The 27,475-nt window shown below is 41.0% G+C and overlaps 2 protein-coding genes and 1 long non-coding RNA gene across 6 annotated transcripts; 2 read left to right on the top strand and 1 right to left on the bottom strand.

Annotated features, from left to right (window-relative positions):
* The first annotated feature begins 187 nt into the window (after nucleotides 1–187).
* On the top strand, nucleotides 188–19,754 carry LOC136675756 (enhancer of polycomb homolog 1-like). 3 transcript variants are annotated; one of them, XM_066652500.1, is made up of 14 exons: nucleotides 188–506; nucleotides 10,080–10,239; nucleotides 10,491–10,636; nucleotides 11,274–11,480; nucleotides 11,576–11,724; nucleotides 12,856–13,000; nucleotides 13,697–13,855; nucleotides 13,953–14,042; nucleotides 14,152–14,291; nucleotides 14,805–15,190; nucleotides 15,302–15,408; nucleotides 15,609–15,750; nucleotides 16,165–16,486; nucleotides 17,600–19,753. In XM_066652500.1, the coding sequence occupies exons 2-14, from the start codon at nucleotides 10,140–10,142 to the stop codon at nucleotides 17,670–17,672; spliced, it is 2,166 nt and encodes a 721-aa protein (XP_066508597.1). In that variant the 5' UTR covers nucleotides 188–506; nucleotides 10,080–10,139; the 3' UTR covers nucleotides 17,673–19,753. The 3 variants fall into 3 exon arrangements, with proteins under 3 accessions (XP_066508597.1, XP_066508595.1, XP_066508598.1); XM_066652498.1 differs by lacking the exon at nucleotides 188–506 and adding an exon at nucleotides 6,656–7,080 and having other exon boundaries at nucleotides 17,600–19,754; XM_066652501.1 differs by lacking the exon at nucleotides 188–506 and adding an exon at nucleotides 9,538–9,902.
* Nucleotides 19,755–19,991: 237 nt separating this feature from the next.
* LOC136675438 (dual specificity protein phosphatase 14-like) lies at nucleotides 19,992–25,564 on the bottom strand. Of its 2 annotated transcripts, none has more exons than XM_066651988.1 (3): nucleotides 25,422–25,564; nucleotides 23,622–24,189; nucleotides 19,992–20,702 (listed from the first exon to the last, which is right to left on the bottom strand). In XM_066651988.1, exon 2 carries the CDS (start codon nucleotides 24,134–24,136, stop codon nucleotides 23,627–23,629), a length of 510 nt encoding a protein of 169 aa, XP_066508085.1. In that variant the 5' UTR covers nucleotides 24,137–24,189; nucleotides 25,422–25,564; the 3' UTR covers nucleotides 19,992–20,702; nucleotides 23,622–23,626. The 2 variants fall into 2 exon arrangements, with proteins under 2 accessions (XP_066508085.1, XP_066508084.1); XM_066651987.1 differs by having other exon boundaries at nucleotides 19,993–20,702; nucleotides 23,622–24,147; nucleotides 25,422–25,560.
* Nucleotides 20,728–27,292, top strand: LOC136675439 (uncharacterized). The gene is made up of 3 exons (XR_010796199.1): nucleotides 20,728–21,370; nucleotides 26,787–26,925; nucleotides 27,183–27,292. It is a non-coding gene; the product is annotated as an uncharacterized lncRNA (long non-coding RNA).
* Nucleotides 27,293–27,475: the final 183 nt, after the last annotated feature.

The raw sequence follows: 27,475 nt of genomic DNA, 5'->3' as shown, positions 1-27,475 counted from the left end.
GCATTTTAATATTTTAGACTCGGTCACAAATGGGTTAAGATGAGAAGTGTTTCAGGAGGCGGGGCTCTCCCTCGTCTCTTTCCCCACCGACAGTTCTAAAGGGGCGGAGTTAATGGAAATCTATCGCTCGTCCAATCACAAAGCTTCAAGCTTCCATTGCAAAGTTGTAAGCTCAAAGGAGCCTTGGCTATTTTTTTCGGTAGTTGGTTTGCCTGTTAAATTCTGAATAGTGGAGGTTTTCTGGTCTGCTCTCAGTAATCGTCATGGGCGAGGCGTGTGTTGGTTTCTGGGTGATATCTCCTGGCTGTGTCGGTTCCGTTGGTGAAGACGTGGACGGCTCCGAGAGTAAAATGTCTCTCCTCCGCTCTGCGGCTCAGCGTCGGGCTCTAACTAACGCCAGCACAGCCAGACAGCTACAGTTTCCAAACGGATAACCGCCTGCAGACAGAAATGCTGGATATAACCGAACATGTTCGAGCGGAATACTCGCTTATCCGAAGAGGACGGTAATATAAACCTGTTTTTGGGGAGTTTTGGGTGTCTATTAATTTAAACAGTTTTAAGGAATTGCTAACGACTTGCCGCTAGCTAGCGCTTTTCAACTTAGTTGCTTGAGGATATCACTATTAATCATTTGTACAGACGTCTGATGCAGAATTGTATTCGAATATTAATTTTAGATAGTCGGAATGAATGTTTTAATCGTTAAAATGGATTATACCAGCGTTTAAATTTAAAATGGTGAACTTCCAGCCTAGCGTGCCGTGTGCACTTCTCTACTCAGTCGAAGCCGAAGTTGGCGGCTTATTCTCCGGCTCCTTACTCGACAGTCTCCGCTGCTGAGTGTCCGGAGAAAAAAAATCGAATAAGGAACTAACTACAGCTTGGTAGTGAGCGGCTGTGTAACGAGCTGAGGGGAGCGTTTCATCTCTTGTTTAACCTACTGGTCGTTTCTGAGCAGGACGTTGGGGCTTGGAGCTTTTACTGCAGTCATGTTACGTTGCAGCTTGTGCAAATTTTAAGAAACCATCTTTTCCCCCTCCGTGTAAATGGTAGTTATTCCGTTTAAATGAGCCACTTTCTCCTCTTTAAAGATTCTCAAGGCGAGTTATTCAAAACGGGCTCTAAGTTTTCTGCGTACGTGACCTTCGTGTGCGTTATTTGAACTTAAAGGCATAGTGCTAGTGAGGTTAACGTCTTTTAACGTTGCGTGCCCACGCCCGGCGGAAAGTAGGGCTGGTTTAACGGTCATTTGACCTGAGATTTGCAGATGTTGTAATTAATAGAACCTGTAATTCGGGTTTAAACGGCCTTAATTTAACTAAGGCTTTTTAAAAATATCCATATTCTCTCGCTGAACCGACCTGACCTCTGTCTCCGCGGAGCTGAGGCTGGAGATGCGCTATTGTTTGCGTAGGGTGTGGGTTAGTGGCGCTGTCGAGTTCGGTACAGTTTTGATTGACAGTTCACGACCCCCTTTGGCCTAAATCTACACAAATCATGCTATGTGCTAAATGTATAAGACCACAACACACACACACAGTCTGTCAGGCCATTGATACTCTACAATTTACAAGAAATACCCAGCTGCAGTGGGTAGATTTTAGATGTTTTCTGCTGGATATCTTTCAGGTCTGATTCATCATCTTTTTCTTCTGCTGATATTCCACTCAGCATTACAATACACAATTATACCAGGATTCCATGTCATAAGTGAAATAGCATGAGCAAGGGTTTTTCTCGGTTCGGGTTTGAATCAAATGATACAGGGCACAATCAGGAATTCAAAGAATGAAAATGCAATATTCGAGACTTTGTAGACTGGCTACGTAACCCTTTCCACGAGTTAAGTTTCCTGGGGTCTTAAGGAAGAAGTCTGTGACTTGGATTAGCCAAACAAGCACGGCAGCAGCGTTCTCGCCCTGTCTAAACAGTGCTTTTCAGAATGGCCAGCTTCAGCACCTGCTCCTTTAAATGATATTGCGCCAAATACAGCTCACCTCACTGCCAACCATGATGCAACGAGAAGTGAGGCGCAAAAGCTCTCGTTTTGTTTGCTCTCTCATAAAAACGGGTCGTGGAAGACACTATAATTTTAAAGAATTGAAGTTAGAGTGGCTCATTTTTATCCCATGTTTGGTGACTTTTCCAAGTCTTTTCAGTATATTTAATCAGTACCCCCCCACCCCTTTCCACCCACACATTTGGGTTCTTTGCTGCTATTTGAGATACTCAGATGAGGAGGCGGGAACAAACCCTTAGTGCCCTCCCTCTGTCAGATGCAGGATATAATCAGAAATCCTCATTTTATCTCACGTTTACTGATTTTGACATAAAACTGACTGGGTATTTATTTTTTTATTTCACAGTTAGTTTTATGATCTGTGCAGGTGCTTTAGCAATAGACGGTACTTGGCATATCTTAATTGGAGTTTTCAGAGGACCCTGGAGGGGACAAACTATGCTTGAGACGTGGGCATGGAGCAGAGGTGATTTTTAACAGTTAGAGACTATCCACTTCTGACACTGATGCTTTTACATTGTCTGTGTTTGTAATTCTGGAGTTTACTGTACATTGCAGATGATGTGAAAGGTTTGAAACCATTTGTACACAGCTGATTAAACTGTCTGGGTGTTTATAATTAATAGCTAACCAAACTTTTTCCAGTTTGGATTTAATTTAAAATTAGGCGGTGAACGCAAATCGTATTAATAATAAATAATTAATAAAATCGTATTTTATTAAAAGAAATGAGTATAGTTTTAATTAATATTGTCCTTGATGGGTTCACGAATAAGAACAGTAGACATGTGCTTCATATGCAATATGTAATTGAAAGAAAAGCATGCGTTAGTGAGAGCTTGTGTGTTTTTAGTTTCAGTGACGTACATGAAAGCAGAGTTTTAATAATAGCCAAGACTTTATGATGAAGTGAGAATTCCGCCAAACACTTTCTACACACAGCAGCTGCAAGTTTAAATTTAGTCCCTTAACAAAGTTAAATTTGGGCTTACAGTTAGGGCTGGACAAAAACTCATTATCAGTATATATCACAATATAAAATATTTCAATAACAATGAACATTTTCAGTATTTCAATATACATTATTTACAGTGTGTGTCACTGACTGACGGTCATTACAGGGCACCTACCTCTCAGTTCACTGCCCTCAATTTTAAAGTTGGTTTAAAAATATTAACATGGACTAAGCCAGGAGGTTTGTTTGACTGTGATGTCATGATTCGTGTTTTTTCTGGGCACTTTTTCTGTGGCTTTTGTTTAGTTTATATCGATATCCGAAATATATAAACTGAAATGTAGAAATATATCATGATATAAATTTTGCCCATATGAACGGGGTGATATTAGAAGCATTATTGTGCATGAGCTTTTCAAAAGGTGAATCATATTTCACGTCTTAACCCTACCACGCCGTTTTGCTTAGGAGCATCTCAATTCTTATTGGGAAAGAGGGGGAGGGCTGTATACCACTTGGAAACTGTGGTTTTTCAGGTGCACACTTCAAACAAAGGGCTATGAATGCCTGGGGCTATGAATTAGTGGCAAGATGGTGACACAAGCAGCAAAAAAAGTATTTTCTCCTTTCAAAAACTATGATATTCATTGTATTATCTTAGTTTCATGTAATTTCATTGCATAATGTTTCTAATTGATAACAAGCATAAAACCTTAATGCCTCAAATGGTGCTGAACCTCTGCTCCATGGCTTTCAAACGGTAGCTTTGTTGTTTTGACATGAAAGTTGTCAACTTTTCTGAAGTTTTGAAAAGTGTGATGGAAGCCACTGTTGAGTAAAAAAAGCATGTAACAGCCCATCTGGAGTTTGTTAAATGAGATGTAAATGACTCTGGCAATATGTTAAATATTTATTTATTTATTTATTTTGTCTGAAGAGACTACGAATGAACTTTGCACCTCACCTGGCTAATGCTACCCCTACTGTGAAACATGGGCTGCGTCCGAAATCGGGTGCTTGAACAGTACGTACTGAATTGGATTCGGTGCCCATAGCCCGACCGTTAAAGCAGTACGCAAGTGTGCAACATCCATGCAACCTTACCAATATCCTTTGACCTATGACATCACACCACCAACAGCAAAAGTCCCACTAGTCGCAAAAAGCCCTTTCTACCAACCCTATTGTTTTATTGTTTGTTATTTTTGCTAACCTTTCCGGGGCTCTTTTCCCCCATGGGAAACACTGAGACGGTGTGTAGCTCCGAGAAGACACACTATGAAGAATTTATTGATTCTTTACCTCAGGAGAAATGTATGTATTGCTAGCCTTCATTTCTAACAGCTTTAAACATTTGCAAGTTATGTTAATAATACTTTAAACATCAAACAAAAAGGATTGGTTTTTTTCTGCAGAGTTACTCATAAAATTACTTAATGTTGTCTATTCATTCATATATATATATATATATATATATATATATATATATATATATATATACACACTTGTAAAACCAGCTCCCTTTCTGCCATTTTTCTTTCTAAGTGCCGCAGCTCCAGTGGAATCAAATAGGACTGGGGTTGCATGCTTCAAAATTTCTTCTGATGAAGTACGTAGTCCGGGGACTTCACGTACTTCACAATGAACACAGTTGAGGCACGTGGGCCTAGTACAGGAACATTGAAAAATTAACAATTGAGAAAAGTTTTCTTTAACAGTGTGACAATATGAAAACTGCTGAAAAAGAGGCTTCTACAGATCATTGAATTGAAGGAACTGATAACGTCAGTGATTTCTAGATTTTAGTTTTGATGTTTGACTTTGTTAAACCACTATTCTGAGATGTTTTATATTTAAATAATCTGAAACATAAAATGTAGCACATTGAAAGGTTTGAACACCATTTGGTTTATATCAAAGCCTTCAGACACTTCTGGTGGTCGGGTAACAGTCTTAAAGATGTACATATGAGAGTTTTCACTGCTCGTTGCTTCTCTTGCAGAAGTATTTGTAGGATGTCTAGCTCACAGCTCACAAGTGCTACCATTAGATTTTCACGATACTCAGATCTGGGAATTATGAAGTACATTTGGAAACCTTAATCTTTTTATGTCCTATTCCACGGACTAAAACGTCCCAACATTAAGATGGGTTGCTACCATCAAGCTCTAAAAATGAGTTGCTGTTTTTTTCATGAAATGGTAAAATCTCTTACTTTTATTATCTGATGTGCTCAAATATGGGTCTATAAGATATGCAAATTATTACATTTTGTTTTTATTTACATTTTACTGAACATACCAACTTTTTTTTTGATTGTACATTAACTTTTGCAGTAATATTTTATGGAAGATTGTTCAATGCAGATGTTTTATTAATTCTTTACTCTCAAAAAACAAACAAAATGTGTAAATTTTGCAAAAGTGCCAACATTTTTAAATATATATCTACTTAAAAATACAGCTGTACTTTTAATATTCTGGCTCATAAAAATGGATTGGGGCATCCTTTAAATTAGTACTATACAAAAATGTAATTTCATGAATATTTACAAACTTTCTGTGTAATTTAGAATGTATTATGGAATGTCATTCGGTGTGAAATGGTAGTGAACCGGGAATGTGTCCTGTGTCTAATATATACCTATTTTATACTTGCATTCTACATTGATCTTATTAAAAGGGATATGTTATATTTAAAAATTGATTTCATTAGAACATGCGTGTTTCTGGAACTCTTACTAACCCACTAAACTTACTGGGTTTAATCTAAAACCATGAGATAGAAGAGTTGTTTTGATTTTGTTTTGCGTAGGGAGCACGCACTTCAGATCTCGTCTTCATCAGAGTCTCTCCAATTCAGAACCTTGTTTGTGAGTGCACAAAGATGTTATTAAATGCTGCAAAACAAACATGACAATCATAGAGAAATTAGTACTGATATTAAAAAGAAAGAGCGGGTGAAATTGAATAAAACCCAGTTTTCTGTTCCGTCTAATTTTCAGTGTACTGCAAAGAGTATGCTAACAGATATCAGATTACCCATAATCCACTGCTTTGTTTTGTTAAAAACCCACATGAGGCAGTGTCTGAAATTATTCAGTGCCCTATAACAGTGAACTATATAGTGAATTAGGGAGCCATTTCGGACACAGGGTTAAATTGTGATTTGTGGAACTGGATCTGGTAAATATTATGGGTTTAAGTTTGTTTACTGGTGAATTCTTAACTGCTTTGCTGAAAAGTTAGGAAAACCCTGTAAAGTTTCCCTGTAATGGTTTTGTATTTGTTTTCTTAATGGCTTTAATATCTCAATTCAGTGATACTAAATGTTAATTGTGATGCTTGACTGATTTAATGGATTTCCAATGGGTTGTAAAGGTCTTCTACGGGAAAGTAGTGGCCCGTAACAGTCATCCTTATTCCAGTTTCTATTAGTAAACAAACCTAATGGCTGCACTGGTCTTTCTCAGCAGGATGCGCTGCTATGTAAAAGAGGAACACGGTGTACACAGCGCTCTCCGGACCGAGCCCTCACTCCAGGACAGAGTTTGTTTTGAATCGCAGAAAGCGCGCTGTGAGCGGAGAGGGAGGGCTCGGAACCTCAGTGCGCATGCGCAGTAAACCGTGTGGGAATGGCTGTTCTGTGATCAGGGGGTTGGGCCGCGAAGAGCGAACCCAGTCTTAAAGAGTTTTTAATGTCCGCCATGTTGGCCATGGCGTATTGAGCCAGGGAAAGGGAGCGGAGCTGCTGGGAAAAGTAGACCGAGAGAGAGAGACCGAGACCCGGGCCTTCCCGGCGCGGCTCGCCCCGCCATATCAAACCTATAGCCAATCGAAACCAAAACGCTGCGGGATCACGAAATAAAACCATCCATGACAACTTTAACCGGATCCGTGGTGAATATTAGGAGATCGGATAGATTTATGCTGCATCTTGAGTTATAAAAATGAGTAAATTGTCGTTTCGGGCGCGGGCGCTGGACGCTTCCAAGCCTCTCCCCGTCTTCCGCTGTGAGGACCTTCCCGACCTGCACGAATATGCCTCCATTAACCGGGCAGTGCCACAGATGCCGACGGGCATGGAGAAAGAGGAGGAATCGGTACGTTTTGTTGCTTGGGAAACATGCATTCACCATTTTTCACAATTTCGATCTGCGCCCCTCATTTGTCTGCGCACAAAATGGCCGCCATTGCTCTCCGCAGGTCCGCGGAGATTTTTCGCGTTTATTTCACGTTACAGGCGACACTGGACAGATTGTGTCCAAGCGTAAGAGACTAACGTTCTCATATCACTGAAGGACCGCTGTCTCTGTATAATATTTAAAGCAGGAGACGATTTACGGAATACAAAGGAGTCACGTGACCACTAGCCTCACCGCCATTTTGTTATCTTTCTTCTTGCTGCGCTCGGCTGCAGTGGCGGAGAACGAGAGGCAGAGGGACCCAGAGAAGATTCGCCGTTATATATTTATATACAAACGCTTATAGCCCCCTGGCCTCGGTTACAGCCCGGGACTTGGGCACCGAGTCGTTTATCTGCAAAAGAGGGGCAGGAAAGATGGCCAGAGCTCTCATTTTTCTCTAGCTGATCCACTTGGTATCTTATGAAGTGTTTAGGCCAGTGTCATTGAGCCGCTGATAAACAACAAACCGAGTCAGAGACCCGGTCCGCGACTGTAAACAGCGGCGCTCGCTAGCAGTTGGGAATCAAGCCCCGTCTTTGGAAGTCATTTAACTTGGACTTTATTTATATTTTAATTGAGACTCAAGCGGGGGAAACAGCGCCCTTTTTAAATTTTTCGCTAGCGTTGGTGGCTTTTAACGTTAATTTTTGGTCATCTCATCATTAATTGCTAGCCCTATACGTTTATCTCTATGGTTTATCACAGCTTTAGTTGTGGATCTTTTAAACCGCTGTATTTCCACCACATGATTGAACAAGAGTCACTTTATTTGGCATAGTGTATTAGATTTAAGGACGTGTCTTGTTGGGCGCACACATCTACTATTTACTACGTTGACTACCAAAATAAACCAGATCAGGAAAGTACACAGACTGTTTACACACGTTAGTCACGAGAGGATAACTTTAGACTAAGGACAGATTACAAATAATCTGAGTGATGCTTTTAAAATGAAATGAATGGATGAAAACTGAACATAAATGCCAGTGAGAAGGTGCGTGAAGCAAGAGTATTGTATATGTGACTGGGTCTAATGAAAGCCTTAGAGTTGTGCAAAGATGCCTTATTGTACACACAATTTGACCACTGCAAGAGTGCACCAAGCGGGATTGTTTTGGAGTACGTATTGTCTACTGAGTTTAATGAGTGCCACAGCTCAATCGGGGGGAAAAAAGAAATCTTTTTCTGGCCTTGAGTCTTCAGCCAGATGGAAGCGGCTGGAAGACTTGATGCCCAGAATGAGTGGTTGTTCTGGACCTGACCTCTCTGTTAAAGTGCTTCACTTTCCCAGCTACTGCTTTGATAGAGATAACGTTAGTGTGTTCTGTGTTGTGGTCAAATCACCCGTTCCTTTTCATGGTCTAGTGACAGATTGTTTATAGCTCCAGCCATTTAAACTATTGTCATGCAGTCTGGAGTCCATTTGTACTATTTTGAAAAACACAGGAGATATTTCCATCCCAACTGTAGGTTGTTCTGAGGGAATAACTTGAGGATTGAAATGTGTGTGAGATGTCTACTATATTTGACTGCACTTCTGCCTCATCTGTGTGGGTGTGTCTACTATCCCGCCACACATGAATGATGTTAGTAGTGATGAGGCCCTCCTCGAGATTTAATAGAATGGTACTGATGCTGATCTAAGAATTTATCAATATATTTGTGTCATTAGCAACATTAGGTTGATGTTATATGGAGTGTGTTGAGTTTCTGTACAGATAAAGGGTGGGTGAGGGGGTTCATAAAATGTAAACTAAGTTTTAGAAAAATATTTAAGCTGTGTACCTACCAAGTCCAAATGAATTGTTGGCTGATTAATGTATCTGACATTTACCTGTGTGTATCTGCTACTGCCACTACAATAATATTTTAAAACATGAGGAAGTTGGGACTGCTTCTACCAATATTACATTTACTGAGCCATTAACATTCATTCCTATAGGGAAATTAATAAAGGAATGAACTCCCATGTTAAAGCCCAGTATGCCCAAATGCTCTGCTTTTCTTGAGTACAGAGTAATAAATTAAATTGGTTTGAAGTATTTAAGACTTTGTCTGATTATATAATTTTGGTATTTTCATGTTGTATTCTTCTCTTGAAACTCAAGGCAGTTCAGTAGACTGTTGTTACTATCAGTCTCACTTGATGAATTGAATTCTACAGGACTTTTGTGTGCTTGTAGCAGAACACACAACTCAGATTTTGCATCAGACACAATAGGGTTTCAGGTACTTCATGTTCGAACCCCTAATTAGAAAGTGTTGTTCCTGCTTCGACGTACTGGTGATGTCTGTCTGTATTACTCACATTTATATTGACATCAAGGAAAGCAGGCACTGTCCTCTCATTCTCAGTTTGTTTATGTTCGTTCTGACTTGCTTGAAAATTTCTCGATTTTAAACTCAGCCCATGTCCATTTGAGACTGTCCCACGCTTGACAGAGTAGAACTTGACTCTCCACTGACACCAGAGAGATGTTGCTTCAGATGCATGGATGTGTGTGATGTTGCCGTCTGGCTCCCATGGCCTAGTATTTACAAACTGTAATGTTTTATCTACACGCAATGTTGACGGGAGACTCAGCAGTGTACCGTTTCACAGACTGCGTAAAAATGAAGGGAATAATTACTGTAAAAATTGCAATGCCAGTAAAACTGTATTGCTTGGTGTTATGTTATGGTCAAACTTTGGCGATTAATCTGCGGTCCATTCCACCACTACAACACCCAACTTACTGGTAAACAGATTAGCACACTTTAAGATAAGTGTTGTGTGTGTTAGTGCAGGGCGAACCTGCAGACTTCCAGAGCATGGGTTTATCAGGCCAGAACTCAATCAGGGACTTGCCTGCTTGTTCTCTGTTTATTTCTGTCTGATATTTCTAACCCTTATACATGTCATTGTTTGTGTTTAGGAGCATCATCTGCAGCGGGCGATATCGGCACAGCAGGTGTATGGAGAGAAGAGGGATAATATGGTGATTCCCGTGCCTGAGGCCGAGAGCAACATCACCTACTATGACTCTCTCTACCCAGGGGACTTCAAGATGCCCAAACAGCTTATTCACATACAGCGTGAGTTTTGTTTTGTGCATCTGCATCACTACTTTCAATACTTGCATTCTGCCATTGAGGAATTGAAGTGACTGTACCTACTCTGACGTTTTTGTTTTAGATAGTTTTCCTGATTTGATGTCGTTATCTTTCAGTAAAGCGGTGATTTATTGTTGGGCTTTATCTTGTAAAGCCTTACTCTGCAATGTTTGATAAAGTAGTAAAGCATGAATAGAAGACCTTCACTGATTCTCTTGTGCATGGCTCTGCAGCCTTCAGCTTGGACACGGAACAGCCAGACTATGACCTGGACTCAGATGACGAGGCTTTTGTGACCAAGCTGAGGAAGAAAATGGAGGTTGGGGCTCTGCAATTTGAGGAGATGATCGACCGTTTGGAAAAAGGCAGCGGGCAGCAGGTAGAGTGGGAGACTGTGTGTAAAGTTTGCAATAATTTATACAAATTGTTTGCTGCAAAATTTGTAATGTTGGGAAAGGATAAGTGTCGTCTGTATCAGAGGTTGGCAACTAATGAAGTTAATTAGAAGTTCTGTATGATTTTCAATCTACGTAATCTTGAGTGTATAGGTCACTGTTTACATTTATTTATTTATTTTAATTCATTATTTCGTGTACTGTCACTTTAAAAGCTTACTGCTGTGAATGTAGTTGTGATTCTGCCTCATGCAAGCAATGCTGAGGAGAATGTAAATACAGAGGCCAAACCAGCAACTCGAGCAAATTGCACAAAAGACAAATGCTGTGTTTTGGACGTGTTTTGCCTTTAGTGAAGATGACACTGAACATAAAGGATGATATCATAAGTGAATGATATTTTCAGAGCAACAGACAGTTTCTTCTTTAAATGTTTCAGTGCTGTTTTGATGATTAATATGTTTGTTTTATTGATGTCCGTTCCATAAACGCATTGCAATTTTATGTAAGGAGTCTCTCTAACAAATGGTTCTACCTGCTCCTCCTACATTTTAAAAAGCACTTAAGCGTTTGTGTTTATTTATAACTAACCTCTGGCCTTTACCCTCCTCCCTTTCTCAGTTGGTGACCCTCCAGGAGGCAAAACTGTTGTTGAAGGAGGATGATGAGTTGATCAGGGAGGTGTTTGAGTATTGGAGCAAGAAAAGGAAGTTGTGTCAGAGTGGCTCTCTCATTCCCACCGTCAAACAAGAGAAGCGAGACGGCTCTAGCACAAACGACCCCTATGTGGCCTTCAGGCGCAGAACCGAGAAAATGCAGACCAGAAAGGTATGGTCAAACACGGGAAGGCCCACGGAGGATTTGGTTAATATGCTGCGTATTTAGGCTTTATACATAACTATTATCTTCATTCTCTCCACTAGAATCGCAAGAATGATGAAGTTTCATATGAGAAGATGTTGAAGTTAAGGAGAGACTTGAGCAGAGCTGTTACCATCCTGGAGATGATCAAACGACGCGAGAAGAGCAAGAGAGAACTGCTGCATCTCACATTGGAAATAGTGGAGAAGAGGTGAGAGCTCTGACATGGGATTGCACGCACAGATGAGCCATATCTTCTTTGCACATGCACTCATTGGTCTCTCATATATGCACAGAGAAGATAAACAATTATATAGTTTTATGTGGAATAAATCATGCCTGGGTTTTTTAGAATATAAAATTTTGGTCTTTAGATATCGCTTTCACGTTTTGTGAAGCTGCTTGCTCAGTCACAGTGGATCTTTATTGGTTTCCATGGTTAAGAAACCGATTGTACCACTTTAATATGATGTTTCAGCAGATATTTTTGAGCTATACTTAAGCTACTGTGTGCTTTAGGTGTCTTGTAGTCTCGCTATTATAATGTTCTAATTTGGATTAATTTGGTGGTAGTCTCATTTTTAGTCATGACTACATTCATAGAGCTGCTGTCTGTTTTAGCCATGTCAGTGTTTTCAGTTGGTTAAAATAGGGCTGGACAATTATTCATTATCTATATGAAGTTATTCAATAACAATTTATGATTTTAAAGTTTCAGTGTACATTATTTACAGCATCTGTCACTGACGGTCATTAGAGGACGCTGTTGTCAGTTCAGCACTTAGTTTTAAAGTTAGTTAAAAATATAAATATTGACAAAGCAAAGAGGTGGTTGTTTGATGGTGACTTCATGTTTCTTTCGGTTCTTGGCTGTTTTTCTGTGTCTTTTTTTTTATTATTATTATTATTCTTCATATCGATATCGGAATTGGCCAAATTTAAGAATTGTATTGTGATATAAATTTTGAATGTTCAACTCATAGTGAACGCACCTTGAGGCATGCTGTTCAAGGCCCCAGAAGCAGACAATTATTATTTATTTATTTTTATGGTTTACTTTTCTTGTAAAGTTAGAAAGCGGATAATAGGTCACTGTAACTCTGTGCACTTCTCTTGGGCTTCTTTAGCTTGACACACCCACCTATTTCATTAATGATTGTGCTGAAAAAAACCTGCAATACTTTGGTTTCCAGCTGGGAATTGCATAGATCAGCTCATAATTAGGTGCCGAAAAGGAACGGAACCCATTCCATACCTGGTGGAAAAGAGCTAGGTGTTCTTTGTGTATGTTGGCCACGTTTTATTGCAGTATCTTTTGACGTATCTGTTTTGTGTTTTTCAGGAATGGCATAGCTGATTTTGGTGGTGAAGTAATGGCGGAGGTTTTGGCTCAGAGAGCACTGGAGAAGCCAGTGATCCCCTTGATTCCCATCACCAACAGCAACCAGTACAGACACACAGAGCATGACCGTGACTACAAGAACAAGGTACATATGTTTGTACTCAATTCTCAGTCTGTAAAGGCCGCATTTCATTTGCCCATGTGGCAGGTGACTAATCGGTTCCAGTAGTTATTCCTAAACCACCACCTATCGTTTACTGTGGGTCACTTGACAGAATAAGGCTGTTCTGCTCTGTTTTAACCCAAAAGAGCCTGTGATGACATGGACCGCAAACCATTTATAAGATCTGGAAAGTTCCCCACACAGCTTTTTACTTCACTTTAAATCATGACGTCACTAAGTGACATTTACTAAACGTCCTGGATGCAGTCACATGACCGTGTGTGAACCTGTAACCGCTTTTACAGAATGACGGTGTGATTTGTGAGGACATAGAGACCAGAGAAAGATGTTCCAACTTTTTTTAACAATTCATAGTGCTTTAGTCACCCGCCCTGTGTCACATACGACACACTCTGGTCCCATTTTTAAGAACAAAATGTTGAGATACAAGTTACAAAATGGTTGTTGTGATGTTTGCTACAGTGGGATTTTAATACTTTAAATACATACAGAATACGACAAGGAATGTGAGGGGGTGTCGGGAAAGTGTTCCATGTTTCTCTGCTCTGTTTTCTATTTCTCATAATTTGGCTTCATGTTGAATTAAGCCCAGGCTCTTGGGTTAAGTTCAGCTCATCACATGTCGAAATGTATCTTTCCATGTGCGCGTCTCTTTAGGTGGATAAGCCAGAAGTGGTGCGTCAGAAGAGAAAGTATGAGAAGAAACCGAAGCCGTTGCCGCTGGCTGGTTCTCACCATTCCAGCCCTGCAGCCTTCAACACTAAAGACCTCAATCAGTACGACTTCCCCAGTTCAGATGAAGAGCCCTATTCACAGGTACTGTCTCGGACTAAACGTGTCCTGCAGCCCTTGTCTGTTTGCCGTTTCTGGATTTTGTGCTCACCACCTTGTGCTCTGTTTTCTAATTGTTCAGCTGCTTTCCGGCTCGTCAGAGGCAGAGGAGGAGAACGATCCTGACGGTGTGTTTGCGTTTAGGAGACGATCTGGCTGCCACTATCATGCTGTGAGTCACACACATTTACCCATTGTTCTTTGTCGTGCTTTTTGTTTGGTATATGACCCTGAGAAGTCATTTTTCTTTTCCTCACTTCAACCCTTTTTTTCTACCTCAGGTGCGCGAGGGACAAACAGGTTTCTGGCCTTGGTCAGACCCTGCTGAGGGAGATGTTCGCTACAGATACAGTCTCACCACACTTACAATACCACGACGCTGTATGGGGTTAGCACGGCGACGAGTTGGGAGAGGGGGCAGGTGAGGCTCTAACTCCTTCTTGCTCAGTATTTAGGCTTTAATACTTTTCTTTGCTGATTTCCGTGTAGCGAATAAAGCTCACTGAGTAGTCGTCACAGTTGTTTGCTGAATTAGTAGTCAATTAAAATGCAGATGACCGTTTACAGTGAAGTATGTTGCATAAATCCTACGCCCATACTCCATGTGTTAGGCTCTAGCCAGTGCGCACTCAGTAGCTCTTGGCAATTTAATACTGAAGTGTTTGTGTTTCTATTTATCTTACTGACTTACATAGGTTTAAGCTACTTCTTAATTTGGCGTATTGTCTTATTTATCTTTGCACTTAATTTACAGTGTTTACACCCTACACTAATGAGCTGTTGGTGTGTGTTCTGAGTGTATCTTTTTGGAAAAGTTACAGGTGTCTGCTGTAAAGAACTTGGCATTATTTACCCATTTCAGATCTTTTTACAGTGATATGCTGAGCAAATCATTGACGCTTTCTGTCTCTCCAATGTGTATCTGTGTGTTCAGGGTTTTGCTAGACCGAGCTCACTCAGACTGGGGCGCTGTGTATCATGGGCTGGACCTGGATTCTACTGCGTCCCCTGCCACCTCCCCCACACATCAGCCTTTTACTACAGATACCTCACACGCGTTTGTCAGTACCTCCTCTTCCTCCGTCTTGGCTCCTTCCTCTTCACCTTCCTCAACGTCTCCAGATCTCTCGCAGATCCTTCGGAATATCAAAGCCAGCCGCTGGAGGCATTTCAGACCCCGACCAACGCTGTCCAATGACCCTGACAACCCTCAGCCTGGGTTTGTGCGGAGAACAGGCCGTGGCCACCTCACACAGCCGATCAACCCACTAATACGAAGTCGAGCTACCAACAGAACTCCAGCACCTCCTCCCGTGTCTTGTGAGTGCATGCTAATTATAATTATCTACATTTCTGGGTTGAGTAGCGGTCCAACAGACACTCCCTGAATGTTTGTGTCTATGATATTGTTTCTCTCTGTTTGTGCTGTAGTGTTCACAACTGAGCAGTACCAGAAGCATCAAGAACAGCTGGCACTGATGCAGAAAGACCAGCTGGAGCAGGCACAGCAACAGCAGAGAGCTAATGCCAACACACACGTGAGTTTTCCTTATCTGTGAGCAGTACTCATATCTTTTTTTTCCCCAATCTCTCTCTAGGAATAGAATCATAATTTTAATTTTAAAACTCTTATAGTAATTACTACAGTCCTACACCTACACACTAATATAACTTCCTTAAATTTAGGTGATTCATTTTGAACTGTCACTCTGTAAAAGGCATATTATTTTTATTCCAGAGTTTGTCTTCTACGATTTTGGATTCTGCAAGTGCGCAGTTTGCCGCGTCTGCACTAGTGACTTCAGATCAGCTGATAGCAGTGAAGAGCAAAGAAGAAGGACTTCTGGGAGTTGGAGTCAATGGAGTTGTATCTGCCTCAGGTGAGGGGCAATAACCCTATTTTGTGTTTTATATTGGTCTCACAGAGTTGTGGTTAAATATGTTGTCTCTATCATATATCGTCTCTATCAAGACGGTGTTTTACACTAGGTTTATAGACCCAGCGTTACTGAAGCAATAGGAAAAGCTCAACATTTAGTTGATTTGCCATGTATTTGGAGTTCCAGGAAGGAGTGCACTCATTCACAGGGCGTTGTTTGTCTTGTACATGTAATGAAATGTCACTGTTGATGTGTCTGGAGTCTGTTGTAATAAAGTACCATGTGAAAAAGGGTTTTTAGCATGAATTTAGCTATATGAACTTTTGGATCTCTAGTTCTGGCACCATCTGGAAGTCCTCTGTGCTTTACCGTTTTCCTTGCAGCTTTCGACAATTGTTGTGTTTTTCTGTGCAGGAGTCTATAAGGGCTTGCACCTCACGAGCACAACCTCCGCAAGCCCCGCCCCCTCTTCTAACCACCAGTGTGATACCCCTACCTCCAACCCCAACAATGGAACCTCCTCAGCCAATCACGTTGGCGCCGCCAGCCCAGCCCCTGCGCAGGCACTATTGGCTGGGGTGAGAGTGGGTGTGCCATCGCCGGGGGCAACGCTGAGTGTGAGGCATCTCCAACGGCAGCTCACCGTCCCAGCCTCTGCCCTCAAACTCGCCGCCAACGCAAACCGACAGATCCCGAAAGTCACAACAGGGTCAACAACCCTCGACATGGGGACCAGGTGTGTGTTTGTGTGTGTGGACAAAAACGGTGTTCCGTTAAAATTCTCACTCTTTCCACTAATGATGCTTTTCCACTGCATGGGCTCGGCTCTTTTGCTTTTCCATTAGGAAAATCTATTCCCTGGAACTGGGTGCAAATTTATTATTATATTTTTAAAACCTTGCTTGCGTCTGTTATGAAGCAAGTCAAGCAGGTACTATGTGACGTGTAAGCGCTAGGCCAGAGACTGAAATGCAGACCTCCAGCTCAAACTTGCCACTTGTAAAACCTTTAAGTTACAGCAGAGGTCAGGTTTTTAATAAATTAATTTTAAAATCAGAACTGCAGCTTTGTAAAACAATGCTGTGGTGTTTTGAAGAGATGGATTCAGACGCTCCTTGGTGGCTGATGGAAAAACTTCGGCGAGATCCAGTGTTGTACGTCAAGGAAAACTTAGAAGACTGGGGTGTGGAGTGGTGTTCAGGCCCCAGGGGGAAAAAAGTGAATACACAATGAGTAAACGGTGCCTACAGCTGCCGTTGTTGTGATTTTTGAAGCTTGTGGAAAAGTGACCAGGAAAAAGCAGGTGGTGTTGATGCCGTGCAATTGGAAAAGCACCATTAGTTTAGGTTTTTCTTGTTATACTTCATTCCAGTTCCTCGAGTGCTCACTGACAATTATTAACTTTTGATAATTTAGTCACAGATCAGGATTGAACCTTATTTAGTTCAGACCTGCGTCCTGTGACACACTCCACTATTCCTGTTATAGGGAATTAAACTCTGGAGGTTGGTTTCTAGACATTACACGGTGAACAGGGAAGAGTATGGGACTCTGAGGAGCTGCCCACACTAAATAGTCATAAGGAAGGCTGCTGTTATCAGCCGTGTGAAGTCATGTGACCTCAATGTACTAATAAATAATGATCACAGGCCTGAAGGGTAAGACATAGTAGGTTATGGTTAATAAGAACCCAGACCTAGAACTGAGTGTTTAACCACACTGCCTGGGGGAAAACACTGGGCACTGACCTCCAGGGGAAGAGAGTCTCAGCTTTCCAGGATCTGAATGTAACTTCAGAATTAAAGTCATGAATCAAAGCTCTGTTTAATTCTGTGTTTCGCTCCTGTAGGGAAAACCACGATCAAGAGAAGCCAACGCTGAACAGTATAACTGAAAACACAGTAGCCATGGAGGTTACGTAGCCCCCACCTGCTCCACAACACCCCCCACCACCCACTCCCCACCCTTTCCTCCTCCCATCACCCCGAGATTTGGGGCATCTACTTTAGGTGCTGTGCATCGTAGTGACGCTGTGTTTCCATGGCAACCGTTGGGACTTTACTGCAATGCTTGTCGTTTTTTTTTTTTTTCTTTGTTACTGTTTAAAAAAAAATATCAACGTCTGTAAATTATGAAATAAGGCATTTATTCTGTGTACAGTACTCTACATATTTGTAATATGGCCCTTTGTATATAACATTACTTGAATACAGAAATTGTTCAGTTGTGATGTTTTGCACTTGGGGGAAAAAATTAGAAAAAAAAACTAACTGCGACTTTGTTAGTGTGAAAGGTGGGGTGTGTGTATGTGTGTGTGGAGTTGGTTTCTGTGTGAGAGACATCACATGCATGGTGTAAAAACCTGCTGTTTTATCTATTTATTGTGAGGTGTTTACAGGAATTTTTTTTTTTTTTGTTTGTTTTTCTTTTTTTTTTTTTAAATACACTGTAACCTCTTGGGTTTCCGTGCGTGTGGGTGTGGGTGTCTGTGTAACCGTTTTATGTGAAAGTTTCTTGTGAAAAGATGCAGGGTTTTTTTTGCTCACTCGTTCTTTTCCCTTGTTACGTACCACAATCAACTCCATAGTCATCGGTCTCTTGCCATTCTCAAAGATTGAGACACGTGTCTGAAGCCTCCCACATACAGCTGCTCTCCTCCCTCTTGAAGCACTATTATTTTCTTCATTTTTATAATCAATGCTGCTTTTATTTTTTATTATTGCTCTCCTGCAGATTTTTTTTTTTTGAGACCAATTTTGGAATGTGGAAAGGAATTGTTGGAATGAATTTTTCTTTTTCTTTCCTCCCTTTTTAAAAGACTTGATTGTACGGCTCCTGTGTTGAGGTGAGGCTTTAGGCCACTTTCTCAACCCACTTTTTTTTTTTTTTTTGCGCTGGTAACCAAGGTAAAAAGGGAGAGGACTGCAGTGAAATCTCATCATCATTCCACTTTGTATGAGAGAGAAAGAGAGAGGAAAAAAAAAAGAACAAAAAGGATTTTTTTTAATTATTATTATTGTTCTCCGTAAAAATTCTCCAGAGCCACCAGACGTTGTGGTGCCTTCCTTTGGGAACAGCGTGAGCTCTCTTCCATGAAGAGGATGGTACTTCACAAGGCCACTCTGAGTCGTTCTTTTGTATGTACCATGATTTGAATGCCCATTCCAAGGCATACTTAATCCTTGAGGTTTATTTTTGTTTTTCCCCTCCTTCCTTTTTTTTTTTTTTTTTTTTTTGTTGTCTATATTAATTATTTTTGATGTCTCCCTCCCTCCCCCGGTCCCACATGGAAGATTGAATTCTCTGGAAACAAAAAAAACAAAACAAAAAAAAACAACAAACAAAAAAAAAAAAAGTAATTGACCACGTATGAAGAAAAATGTTCAATAAAGCCAGGGCATTAAGTGTTTGACCAGCACAAACTCATCTCTGTTTTTGTGTCTTTTACAACCAGGTTAAATCAACTCAAACCACAAACTTATTTAAAGGAACTCTATGTAATATTTTACCATACGATTACAGCTTCAAAATTATTGTGATGCTTCACTGAGCTGTAATAGAGAGAATAGAGCCTCTGGTGTGGCTACGCTGGGCTCAGAACTGCAGAAACTGCAATATGTAACTTTTGGAGGAGGGTAGGAAACCACTCACAATACCCCTATTTTAATTCATTATTACAGCACTGTTTTGAACAGAATGAGGCAGAGGAGAGAAGTTGGGTGGTTTCCTACCCTCCTCCGAAAGTTACATGGTGCAGTTTCTGCACTGCTGAGCCCAGAGCAAAAAAGCCAAATCTTACCTAGTGTTCCTTTAATTTGCTGCTGCACTCAGTTAAAGGAAACATGTACTTGCTTTATCTGCCTTTCTAAAATAAACATCATGGACACTTTCCTAAATAATTGGAGTCTAAAATGTTTAGAGACTTGAACGAGCTGTTGGCGGATTGAAAGAAAGCTTGGCCCCAACCAGAGGTGGTTAATTGAAACGACAAGATTGTGAAAGACTGTCCACGGACTGAGGCTAAATGTGTTGGATGCTCTCAGTCAGGTGTTTCCAATGTTTGCTGAATGTATAAACAAGATGAGGAAATCTATAAAAGAAAAACATAAGGGTAAACCAGAGAAGGGTGTAGAGGAGCAGGATGGAAAACTCAAAACATGAAAAATATGTTGAGACACACACTGGCAGCGAGACACACCTCTTCCCTGAATAAGTCAATGTCTGTTACACTCTGGGTTGGTTCCTTTATTGGAACCGGTTTATGGAGCAGCTGAGTTCTATCTGAACTGTTTAGTGTAAACAGGACTGGATTTACACACAATACTTAAAAAGAAGGTCCTCCAGCGCTCTTGGAAAAAGGGTTTAAGCAAATGATGTGGATTGGCGACTCAAAAAGTGTCCGTAGGTGTGAATGCGTCGCCCTGTGAAGGACTGGCACCCCCTCCAGGGTGTGTTTCCGCTTTGCACCCAATGATTCCGGGTAGACTCCGGACCCACCGCCGCCCTGAACTATATAAGGGTTAGACAATGAACTAACGAATTAAATCTTCTCTCAACGTAAACAAATAAAACAACATAGAAAGTAAGGGCTTTGCATTTCAAGGATGAACTGAGACTCATCCATCATTTATTAAATGATCACAGCTTGTCTTCGCTGTCTCTGTTCCAGTTTTTGTGACAGAATGGGTGTGTTTACCTGTGGCATGACATGACTACACCCCAGCTCTGGTGGTATACACAGGTCATAATCAATGTCTAAAAGGTCTGTAATTCCTAGCACCCCTAGCAGGTATGAGACAGTAACCCCGGAGCGAACATGGGTTAGAGGATTGTTCCTGGGCGAAGGAACCACTGCGGCCTTCAAGAAGATTAATGCTTTGGCATGGCAGGAACTTCACGATGAGGTGGATCAGATCCAAACCGCTGTTTGGCGAAATCACCAAGCTGTAGATCTGGAAAAAAAAAAAATAAATAAAAAGGGAGGCGCATGGAAGCAAATCTGTCTCATCAGACTCTGAAATATCACCCTTTGAATTAGAACTAAATTGTGAATTGTGAAAACTGAATCTGAAATTGTTCATCTGAATGTAATTGCTCTTGAACAGAACTCGTGAGTTTTCAAGAACACGTTTTCACTGTCACTATTCAAGGGTTAATAAATTCAGATAAAAATTCCCAGCTAGCACGGTAGATCTGGGCCGATTCCGGCTCAGGCTCGGCGTGAGTGCGGCACGCTGCATCTGGCCCAGTTCCGGCTGGGGAGGCGATTGCCATTAGCAGTTAGCACACTACACTGATCAGAGCATTTTATTAAACACGGCGTATTAATCGTATGTGGCCCACATCTAAAAATAAAAGAAAATACTGGTAACTGTCTGGAAAACGATGTAATAAATGTTAAATAAAATAATCATTATATTAACTTGTTAAATGCCATACAGTTATAGGTAGGTTTTGAAGACGACAGCTTTAAAATGAATGAACTCTGAATGAGAAAACGGAAGGTGGCAGAAGCGAACCGCTGTAAAAACACAGAGGAAGAAGAAGATGAAGATTCGCGCTCTTTTCTGTGACCGCGGCGCGAGCAGCTCTCACCGGCCTCAGGGAACAGCTTCATCCCGTAAGTATTTCAATTTAACCTTATATTTTCGGATACATAAGTATTGTGGTATCGCCCAAATGTAGTTAACATCGTTAATGTTACGCATGTTATTTTATAAACTTCTATACGTTACATACCTAATATTGAACCGTTTTTTTTTCAAATGACAAACTTTATAGCTAACCGGTTTAGCTAGCTCTTTTTTTTTTTCCTCTGACAGAAAACATTGAAATGACATGACCATCGCTAATCGTACATCACGGCCGAGACAATGGGCCGAGTGTTTTTGTTCCCGCGTGCGTGATTCGGCCCGAGTGTGGGCCGATATAATTTTGCTAGCTGGGTTCAAGCTCAAAAAAATTCAAACAATATATTTCGAAGTTGCTCAAATACGGCAGACGACGTTCAGAGACCAAAATACGAGTTACAAACAATTCAGAGTCACATCCGGGACACCAAGGATGAGCAATCGATTCATGAGGATTTTCTCTTTCACCTTAAATGCTGCAGTAGTTCCACTCTGTCGCCGCTAGATGGCGACATAAGAACACAACTTCCACACCGTGGAAAAACTACACGTTTAGCTTCCTTCCGCGGATATTATCTCGTTATTTTCAAAGTGTCTCAAAAATCTGAAAGTCTCACTTAAGACACAATATAACAGACTATTGATGTCCTGAATGATATCTCACAAATATTTATAATAATATTAGAAATAACCAGCCATTGTGAATATACACAATAACACCGAAATTTATGAATTAAACTCTGCACTTTGGGATATTATATTTGTACTACACCTTCTGTAATATCAGTTTTAGATTCTTAATTATCTGACAATTAAAAAATAAAAATGCCCTAGGACATTTACTCCACAGTTCATGTTTCCACATTCTGTCAAATCACATGCTCTGTTCACAGGGCCATTACACAACATCTCCACAGTAAAATATCTTCATCTTCAGGACATTGTGTCTTAAGTGAGACTTTCAGATTTTTGAGATACTGAAAATAACGAGATAATATCCGCGGAAGGAAGCTAAACGTGTAGTTTTTCCACGGTGTGGAAGTTGTGTTCGTATGTCGTCATCTAGCGGCGACAGAGTGGAACTACTGCAGCATTTAAGGTGGAAGAGAAAATCCTCATGAATCGATTGCTCATCCTTGGTGACCCGGATGTGACTCTGAATTGTTTGTAACTCGTATTTTGGACTCTGAATGTCGTCTACCGAATTTGAGCAACTTCGAAATATATTGTTATTGATTTTTTTTATCTGATTTTATTAACCCTTGAATAATAACAGTGAAAACGTGTTCTTGAAAATTCACGAGTTCAGTTCAAGAGCAATTATATTGAGATGAATAATTTCGAAGCAAAATATTCCGAGGTGGAAATCTGAAGACTTAAATTCAAAAGCAGCACAATTCAGATTTCAGTGTTTATAAAAGTCTGATGAGACAGATTCGCTTCCATAGAGGCGTCTGAAGGGCATCAATGAGACGTGTCGTTGACATCCGTAATTACTATAACAACATTACTGACATCATTTCACACACTCCTTGGGGAACTTGGCTCATAAACATATTAAGGGTGGGTCGTGATAAATTTAGACCAATTTCTAACAAAACCTTTCTAAGAAAACCTGGATTTCTGAGAAGTGTGTGCTTAGAAAAAGCTTAGTCTCTATCTGTAATAAGAATGAATTCAATTCAGAAACATGCCCCCACCACCACCTCAGATCCATACACTCTTAAAAATAAAGGTGCTACCAAAGTTCTTTGAGCGATGACTTAGAAGAACCACTTTTGGTTTAAAGTGTAGAACCTTTTAAAGGTTTAAAAATCCTTAACTCAGTCGTAAGGTACTTTACCAATTAAAACACATCAACAACAATGGTTCTTTATGGAACCAAAAGTGGTTCTTCTGTGACATTGCTCCAAGAACCATTTGTAGCACATTTATTTTTAGGAGCGTGCGTCTGCTCTGAAGTCGTCCTCACTGTTTCAGTGAAGAGTAAAAGCCGCCTAACAACGTCTTTCACTCTAGAAGTAGAAAGCGCATTACTTTAAATGGAATTAATACAATTTTAATGAAATCATAAAGAACTGAGTGCACAGTGCTGGGACTGAGTGCCACATACTTTTGCTTAAAATATTGACTGAGTAGTTAACTGTTAAACTTCTGGGACCAACCAGTAAAACAGACAAAACAATGAAACCATTAAAAAGAAAAAAGGGACAGACGATGTTCCAAGGCAAGGTCAGGTACCTGTCTTAAATATTCAGGCAGTACGGACGGTCGTGTGTTTGCCCTATGGCCTCTGGCAGCACTCCCTGTGATGTGGTCACCATCCTGATGCTATTGCAGTGCATTAGCTGCCTTTCGTACTCCTTCAGCTGCCTCCAGAAGCCGGCGTTGGGCCGGATGAATGGACGGGCCTCCAGGACCCGCCGGTGCACCTGCTCCCGAGAGAGGCCTTCATGCTTCATGAGAAAGGCCATGACGAGTGCGGGAGACCTGCTCCTCCCTGCGGAGCAGCACACCAGAGAGCTGCCACTGTGGTTCTGCTGGATCCTCTCAGACACGCTCTCAAAGTGCTGAGAGAGTGGGGCATGAGGCTCGTCGCGGATGGGAACATGCAAAAGCTCCACGCTCACAGGCTTCAACGGCAGCTCCTCAGCAGCCAGAACCAGAAGAGTGACCTTCCTGTGGGTCAGAGCTGCTGGGTTCACAGCCTCCACTCCGCTCAGGTACAGAGAGCCTGTGATCTGGGAGATAGCCATGGATCATGCTCCTGAAACATATCCAACAAGGAATCAGGCAGAGCTCTGAGGCACTGTGAACGAGGGCAGAACGATGTCATTTTATATTAGTATGATGTCATTTTTTATTTTTATCATAAATAACCTAAAGGGGAACTAACTCCTCATTCATTTGTCTGTAACCCTTATCCAGTTCAGGGTGGCGGTGGGTCCGGAGCCGTGCCGGAATCACTGGGCGCAAGGCAACTCCCTATTAATACCCTTCATTTCATTAAAAAGTATTTGATAAGCAGGAGTTAAGAAGTTTTCAGCATTTGGTGTAAAAGGACAACTAATGGTTATTTATAAACTAAAATGTGCACCTGTATGACAGGACGACCTGGTAGGTTTTGTAGTAAACGAAGACACAAGACGTTTGAAGGTCATAAAGAGGCCAAAGTATGCAACAGCTATATTGTCGTCCAATGAATAACATTTATCCCCATTTTATGTCCATTTTCATTTAAATACATCATTTGATCACAGCAGCTGCGCTTCACATTGTGTAAAGATTTAATTAAGGGCCAACAGAAATGTTCCAAAATCGTTTACACTTTCATTAAAATGTTAGTAAATGTTTCCTGTTTTGAAGATAAATGGAAATAGTGGAGAATAGGACAAAGATTAACATGAACAATGATCCATATCCAATTAAAACTCACATAAAAAAGATCACACAAATAGACACAGCTAGGAAATTAAGCAATGAACTGAGTGAATGTGTGAGTGTGTGTCGCCCTGTGAAGAACTAGCGCCCCCTCCAGGGTGTGCTCCTGGCTTGCGTCCAGTGATTGCGGGTAGGCTCCGGACACACCTCCGCCCTGAACTGGATAACGGTTACAGACAATAAATGAATGAATAAATAAAACACAGCTAAAAGATTGATTATTTCCACCAATGATTCTTCTTCACATTACGAAACAGTCATTATATTGACACCTAGTGGCCTGGCTGTATTAGAGACTCAGTACTAAACCTAGTTTGAAACATGGCCACCTTCATCTGTGGGAGCTGCTGATTTAGAGACAACAAAGCAGTTTGATTCTTGATCTAATGTGAGGTGCACCTTAGACAGAGAAAACATTTTTAGCGGAGCAAGTAACCACCTTAATAAATCGTTTGCTAGTATTTCTGGGTGCTCCTTTAAGCTGAACTGTGCCCACATAAATCCCAGCTTAAATCCAGGCAGCACTAAAAAAAACACTCCCATCCCCAGTGTAGAATATTTAAACACTGATTAATTTGGTACAAAATCTTGACTACATACCTGTGTTGATTAGGAGAGGAAATCTCCAACACTCTTTCTAACAGCTGTGTTTGGTTTAGAGACAGGAGCTGTAGTCTGTTGGCCGCTCGGTTATAAACACAAGTTGTTGCTTGCACGTTTGCTGGAGCCCCCTAGTGGTCATAAGTGAGTACTACAAATACACAGGCCCTGTCCCAATACTCACACTCACAGCCTTGTTGAAGTCCACGAGGCTGTAGTGCGCCGCACTTGTTTTATTTCCCTCAAAGAATGGCGTTTAAAATCCCAACCCCCTAAAAATAACTACAACAAATAATTATGTAAATTTGTCCTTGTATGTGGGAGTGTACGTGGTCAATAAAGACTCATTCCAATTCTTAATCTACACTTTCACAGATACACACACAAATATATATCCAGGTGTTGCTGCCCAGCTACAGCTAAAAAGAAGGAAGAATTAATAACTATTTATAAAAATCTATAACAATAATTTTGCTTAAACCCCGTGAGGAAATCTGACAGAAAATTAGCATTAGCTAAATTCACAGGATTAGCCTGATGTTCTCATAAACTACTGATTATGGCTCCCAGAAACATACCAGTGTTTAATGACTATAAGAAATGGTCTGTGGTGCTCAGCTGGAGTTACTAAGTATGAATGTAACTTACTAGAGACGTTTAGAGTTTATATTATTTACAGCAGTGTTGGTAACAAGATATCTGTTATAACCCTCACAGAAAGGATCATATAAACACACTTCCTGATGCTGGAGACAGTTTTGATTTCTTGACCGCTTCCTGTAAAAATCAAATAATTATTTAACTTTCTTAACATGTTCAGGTGCTGTTTTTTTTTTTTTACTCCATGGCAAAGCAATTCTGCTTTGAAAGTGCAGTGTTCTAAACTCTCTTAAATGCTCAAGTCGCACACTTGGCGTTTCTTTAGTCATAATCCCATCAGCTTCATGCCAAGAATTTCAGTCTATGCCTCAGTTAAGTGGAAATAGTAGTGCTTATCAACTTAAGGGTGTCGGTGGGTCCGGAGCCTACCCGGAATCACTGGGCACAAGGCAGAACACACCTTGGAGGGGGGGGGGATCTGAGCTGGCACTTCAAAACACTGAAATTTCACTTCATCCGGACCAGGCCAGGGCTTTACAGTGGCACAGCAGTGTCTCAGTCAAACAGGTTCAGGGTCCTGGAGGTTGTGGGTTCGAGTCCTGCTCCGGGAGACTGTGGTGTGTTCTCCCTGTATCTGCGTGGGTTTCCTCCGGGTGAATGTCTGTGAGGAGTGTGGTGTGTTCTCTCCGTGTCCGCGTAGGTTTCCTCTGGGTGACTGTGAGGAGTGTGGTGTGTTCTCTCTGTGTCTGCGTGGGTTTCCTCCAGGTGACTATCTGTGAGGAATGTGGTGTGTTCTCCCTGTGTCTGCGTGGGTTTCCTCCGGGTGACTAAGGAGTGTGGTGTGTTCTCCCAGTGTCCGCATAGGTCTCCTCTGGATGCTCCCACGGTCCCAAAACACATATTGGTAGGTGGATCGCTTACATTTTTCTCTTAAAAAGAGAAATTAATTTTAAATAATGAATGAAGGTGAAGTTGTAGCGATATATTTGTCCCTTTGAATAAGAGAGATTTTTCCCCCCTTAGACATAAGCAATAAAGGTTTTAATTCATCAAATTTGAGCTTTTAAAAGTTAATTTAATAGCTACAAGTGACTTAAAACGTTTGGACATGTAATAAGTCTGCACTGCACTTTGTAATTCTCTGTAAATTACTTCCTACAGCTCAACTACAGAAATAAACGTGTTGGACCAAACCCACCAAAAATATGTGGAAATCTTAATTAGTAACATGTCATATGTTCTCAGATCAAAAAGAGATCCGATTAAAAGAATAAATTAAAAAAGCTGACTCTTATTTGATCATAATTATTTAATCACACGTACATGTACATCATGCAGTCCCTCCAGTAAAAGGTAGCATCATTCTAGTCATCCCTCCCCTGTCCATTCCTTCAGTAAGAACTGTCCATTTGTGCCCTTTTTCTCTTGGAATGATCCAGTGCTTTTCTCTATTG

This window comes from Hoplias malabaricus, chromosome X1 (assembly GCF_029633855.1).
Source record: "Hoplias malabaricus isolate fHopMal1 chromosome X1, fHopMal1.hap1, whole genome shotgun sequence".
NCBI lineage: Eukaryota > Metazoa > Chordata > Actinopteri > Characiformes > Erythrinidae > Hoplias > Hoplias malabaricus.
Note: the sequence above shows the minus strand (reverse complement) of the source record. Positions and strands in the feature narration are given on the sequence as shown.

Bases quoted from the DNA above. Each gene is read 5' to 3' on its own strand.
- LOC136675756 (XM_066652498.1), top strand. From the start codon at position 6,928: ATGAGTAAATTGTCGTTTCGGGCGCGGGCGCTGGACGCTTCCAAGCCT. The intron at 11,725-12,855 runs GTGAGAGCTCTG...TGTGTTTTTCAG, and splicing joins TTGGAAATAGTGGAGAAGAG to GAATGGCATAGCTGATTTTG. The intron at 16,487-17,599 runs GTGTGTGTTTGT...TCGCTCCTGTAG, and splicing joins ACCCTCGACATGGGGACCAG to GGAAAACCACGATCAAGAGA.
- LOC136675438 (XM_066651988.1), bottom strand. From the start codon at position 24,136: ATGGCTATCTCCCAGATCACAGGCTCTCTGTACCTGAGCGGAGTGGAG.